We start from the raw sequence: 5,274 nt of genomic DNA on the forward strand, positions 1-5,274 counted from the left end.
CCAAAAAGTGCTCCCAACGCACCGCTTTTAAAATCTACCACATTTGCTATAGGAACAGACACAGACATAAATATCGGCAAGTTAACGCAAGGATACTACCAAGTATGCAACCAGAAAAATGGCCGAGCAGTGACCGGGAAAAATTTTAATATGGCTGTGCTACTTCCTCGACCTTTTATGTCATAATTGAATATGTCTAAAGGAGTCGGGAAACTTATTTCACGAAAAAACACGCTATCCTAATCTGTTACGACAACCTTCGATGCCGTTTAAAGGCAGACTGGCGTTGCCGTTGACGATGCCGTTCAAAAGCACACTGAAGGCACGACTGCCCCAGAACTTCGTCTCTGGCTCTTTCTTCATCTTTCCCAGTCGAAAAAAACGCGACACAAATTTATCAAAAATACGACGAAATATTTTGCTGTTTTGTCGCTACAACAGATTTTTTGCTTTTTGTTGTATTTTGCTGTAGTACCTGTAGTCTGTAGTCTATTACTTTTCTTTAGTAACTACACAAAATTCTCTCGTTACTGCAAGTTTTTGGTAAAAAAAATACGAAATGTCTGTTTTCACGAGAGTCACTTTTTCATTGTGGTTTTCAGCAGGAAAAGGCGCATGCATTGCTGAGAAAGGTCAATTTAAAAATATTTCCGCCATTGAACTCAAACTCATGATGTCTACATAGAAAAGGAACCCTTGATAGCCGATTCGAAGTGAAATAGACGTGTATCCACACGGATCTCTTCCCTACAACTGTGGCGCTGCGCGCAATTTACTTGCGAAATATTCCAGTAATAGCGACGCCTATACTTCATTTCTTTGTCTTTTTAGCTTCTAAATGCTCTGTTTGTAGTGATATTACAGTATTTGCCATTATAATGCTGTATCATATAGATACAGGCCAATTAAGTTGAATTTATCCTGAGCGTGCCTTTACTGTCTTGTAGTTTAAATTCAGAAAGTCGGAGTGCAGATGAGACAGTGTATGCGGATTTCCACGCTCAAGAACAACATGCCTTAGTACCCTTAGAAGAAGCTATTTATTTACAACTGGTTACAAGAAAACGAACTGCAAGCAGGAGCTCTGCAATCCACTCACTTCATTGAATTTAGATTCACAACAGCATTTCTTCCAGCAAATGTCAAGGCGCATGAAATGATGAGGAAGTTAGAGCGCAAAAAAAACAAAGACAAAGTGGAGAAGTTTGCGCTCTAACTTCCTCATCATGAACTACCAACAGACCCAAATTACTACTCTGCTGCATGAAATGGGCGCATGCTACAGTCAGTTCAGTTCGTACTCATGTATGTTTGATGAAATAAAAGTAAACAATTGAAACCAGTAAAAGGGCCCAGCTGATGGAGAGAAACTGCTACTGGAAGGAGAGTTTTACATCACTGAGTGTTCCGTAGTCGACGCTGCCGCTCATCCGTCGAGTCTTCGTATAAGGCCAATTCGAACGTCAGTTCTCCGTCTTCGAAGAATTCCTCGTCTGTGACTGCGTCAAGTTTTGTAGAGTAGCTGCACTGGAAGGAAGTTGAGTCGTGCCGACATTGTCTTTTCAATATCCTCATGACCCGGCACTTGCTAACGTCTTTATGCAACAGCCTGACTTTGGATCGACGTGATAGTAAGTGAGAAGTCTCAAGGAGGCCGTAGGGCTTCAACGAGAGTGTCAAGTCCAGTCCTCCTTTTATCGGGCGTGTGTAGGTGCCAACCACGACGTACGTGTCCCTGCGATGCCAAAAAGTCACCTCATGCCGTTTACTTGAAAGACCATCGGCGTCTTCTCTTCTTATGTCCATGCAGTCTCTCATCTTCAATTCGTAGGTATAGTTCAGCAGAGAAGCTGTTGTAGACAGGGGTTCTGAAGTGTTCCCACTATGATTCATGTCGATATGTAAGGATGGGTGCATGCCAGTGATGGTCACGCGTGCGTCGGAATGAACATTCTCTCGCAAGTGTCCCATAAAACTTAGCGACGATTTAGCGAACACTTCCAACCTACGAAGTATCAGCAGCATCTCCAAGCGACAAGGTATGGACTCTTCTGAAGCTCTGCCTCCAGAGAACCCAGCAATGCTTTCGTCTCCTAAATCTCCCCGCGACTGTTGGCTTTGCTCAAGATTCGAAGGAATGTTTGTCGCGATAAGCAACAACTCGCGCTTTATGTTATCAGCCGACTCAGTTAGCAAACGTATGGCTTGCAACAATTCCGTACCATCATTCCTGTATTGCTCAATAAGATGGTTGATGTCAATCTCGAGAACAGGCACCTGATCTTGGTACGGGTTCCTTATGAGCGTCTTCAGTTCCTCCACGGCTGCTCTCACGTCTTGAACCGTAAGCGAGCTGTCTTGAGATGACGTCTGCTCTGCAGTGGCCAAAGCAGTACCGCCACAGCACCCAGCTAGGCTGTGTGCCGGAAGGTCCTTGTGCAGGACTCCATCGCCGCACCCCAGACATTCGATTACGTGGAAGGTGCATTCATTCTCGAAGTGTCTCAGGACGGCATCCATGGTGCCCACGAAATCACAGCCGTGTTCTTCATTCCAGCAGTGGGCCTTGGAAAAAAAAAACGTCAGAAGTCGTTTAGTGTTACTAAGAGATTAAACGCAAGCACAGATGCAAATGTCAAAGCTTAAAATTTATTCAAGCTCAAGTGGTCACTTTTTTAATATTCTGCCTTCAACCATGCAGGCAGATGACGCGAGTGGTATCATGACGCGTTCGACCCTGCCTAGTGCACGATCGGAAACAACTCGTGTACCAGCCGCGGTGGCTCAGTGGTAAGGCGCTCGTCTACCGAGCCAGAGTACCCGGGTTCAAACCCGACTTCGGCGGCCACGTTTCGATGGAGGCGGAACGCAAGAGGCGCCCGTGTGCTGTGCGTTGTCAGTGCACGTTAACGATCCCCAGGTGGTCGAAAATATTCCGGAGGTCTCCACTACGGCACCTCTTTCTCTCTTTCTTCTTTCACTCCCAGCTTCCTCCCTTCCCTTACGGCGCGGTTCAGGTGTCTGCCGAGATATGTGAGATAGATACTGCGCCATTTTCATTCCTAAAAAACCAATTTACCAATTTACCAACAACTCAAGCCGTTCCATCTTGCGTGACGGATTCAAGTGGAACTGACAAGAAAAATCACAGGACGATTACCACTGTGCAGCCCAAGAATCAACGATAGTTGTTATTTCTTTTATTTCGTTGCATATTGATATACATTATTTGAAACATGCACGCATGTATAGTTGTAAAGCATTCTCTTTAGTTTTTCGCTCGTACTCATTCTTCGCCTAGCACTCCTTTCCAGTCCGCTGCTCCGGCCCGCGGCGCCAGCTCTGTTGGGCCTCTCTTCGGGCAGGCCACCACTCTCATCATACCCTCCCTCCCCCTTCTACGGTAATTCTGTTCTTTCTTTTTCCCTGGTAAGTACCCGCCGGCGGCACATACTCCGCTCTCGCCATAACCTCCACCTTCCACAGTAGCCGTGCTCCTTCCCTTTGATTACCAGCCTCCGGTTACGCCGACTACTACCACCGTTACAACTACGGTGACACTTAACCCAGAAAACGGCCCTTTAATTGATGCCGCTGTATAACGTGCTCCAGTTCGACGTCATTCAGGTTTGAGGCCATGCTCCAGTTTGACGAATATAAAGACTCATCAAGAGCAAGGTTGGAAACCATTTAGTAAAGGACACTTCAGATGAGCTACACTGCAAAGCATAAAAAAAAGCAAACTGGCCTCTATAATTCACTGTGTCAGCGTGAGAATAAAGGATGTTGCGCGGCACTTCCTACACCCTACTGCTTATCCACCAGATACAACTTAACACACTTTGTCACACTTTGTCAAATTCCGCTGCGATCCTGCATGTCCCAACTGCACTGCCCCTTATGCGAACCTCTCCCACTGTTTATTCTCCTGCCCGGTTCCTCTGCAATCAGGCTTCTTTCCCACCCCCTCCCCCCATACTGTCACGATCTGGCTGGACTGGCTTGGAGCTGCAGGTGAGGACGAACAGCGCCTGCTCGTACAGCAGGCAATGGACGTCTTAGGCGGCTATGTCCTATGTCTGAATAAAGTCTCATACTTATACTATTACTACTACTATTACACAAGCTACTTTGGGCGCAGTCGACACAAATTGAGAGGCTACTAGCGCAAGAAGGCCAAATGCACGTGCCCCGCCGGTGCGGTATTTTGCGAGCTGCCGATATTTTTCACCCTATAGCTCGAAGTCTAAAACGTTACTGCTACCAGATGTCGAGGTCTTATTTCAGGTTGAGATTTAGGAAATTCGTCTGCACATCACAGGCGCGCCGACCTAAAATATGGACCCAAAATGGAGTCTCTACAACAATAAGTGGGTGGGCGGTAGCACCAGGCGCCCTAGCTGCGGAGTTACCCGCATGATTCATTTGCTTTTCCAGGCTTATAGTCCACGCTATCTATACTGAATCAGACAATAAAATCTGCTATTTTTTAATTGGTCGATATCAAATTACGCCTACTTGTACGCACCTTCAGAGCAGCCGTCTTCCTTTCGGGGTACGTATACCAACCGCACTCTTCTTCAACGAACGCTTCCCTTTCCAACGGACACACTCTTCGGCCATCACGGACGCTACCCCTCAGGGAAGATTCACAGAGGGAGTGAGAGCAGGGTAGGAACACAGCCTTCTTGGGAATCGTGCGGCAGAGACCACAGACATGGCTGGCGGGCACGTCCTCGGCAAACCGCGTCGGTCGCCAGTTGACGCCAGCTACGTGTTCGCGCAGAAACTGCAGCACCCTGGGTTCCTGAGCCGGCATGGCAGAGTTCTCACCCCCAACTGCTGCAGTGATGCGAAAATATGGCCCTCTCGTATGGCCTTATCGCACATGTCCCCGTTTGCAGGCCGTTCACCCGTCTTCACTTGCTGTGGTGACTAAAAGGCAGGTCACTGTCGCATTATACTTCTATAGCAATAAATGTTTTGTTTTTTATAGATAAAAGATAAATAACTGTTGTTACAGCTTGCACGCAGCCATGATTCCCACCTCGGCGCCTCACAAAAGCCAATCTTGGCTTGTTATCATTTCGTCCTTTCATGCTATTGTTATGGCTGTACGAAGGTAGGAGAGATCTGCGTTCGGTACAACATTAACTGATCTACTGTGACGATTCGGAGGTAAAGCGTTGCGTATGATCAATTCAGACGCCTCATCTGCCGAACACGAGTGAAAGGGCCATTGCGGTTTCCACATTCAGCACTGAAATCAATCAT

General features: G+C 47.0%; 1 protein-coding gene across 1 annotated transcript; it reads right to left on the reverse strand.

Annotated features, from left to right (window-relative positions):
* Positions 1–1,395: 1,395 nt before the first annotated feature.
* LOC149337681 (uncharacterized) lies at positions 1,396–4,819 on the reverse strand. The gene is made up of 2 exons (XM_089554487.1): positions 4,529–4,819; positions 1,396–2,565 (listed from the first exon to the last, which is right to left on the reverse strand). Exons 1-2 carry the CDS (start codon positions 4,817–4,819, stop codon positions 1,396–1,398), a joined length of 1,461 nt encoding a protein of 486 aa, XP_089410613.1.
* Positions 4,820–5,274: the final 455 nt, after the last annotated feature.

This window comes from Amblyomma mixtum, chromosome 7 (assembly GCF_055824585.1).
Source record: "Amblyomma mixtum isolate Tamu chromosome 7, ASM5582458v1, whole genome shotgun sequence".
NCBI classification, from domain to species: Eukaryota; Metazoa; Arthropoda; class Arachnida; order Ixodida; family Ixodidae; genus Amblyomma; species Amblyomma mixtum.

What these genes read in the sequence shown, in the direction of transcription:
- LOC149337681 (XM_089554487.1), bottom strand. Translation starts at nt 4,819, where the DNA reads ATGCCGGCTCAGGAACCCAGGGTGCTGCAGTTTCTGCGCGAACACGTA. An exon ending in GGAAGACGGCTGCTCTGAAG is followed by an intron (nt 2,566 to 4,528) that starts GTGCGTACAAGT and finishes TTTTTTTCCAAG; the next exon opens with GCCCACTGCTGGAATGAAGA.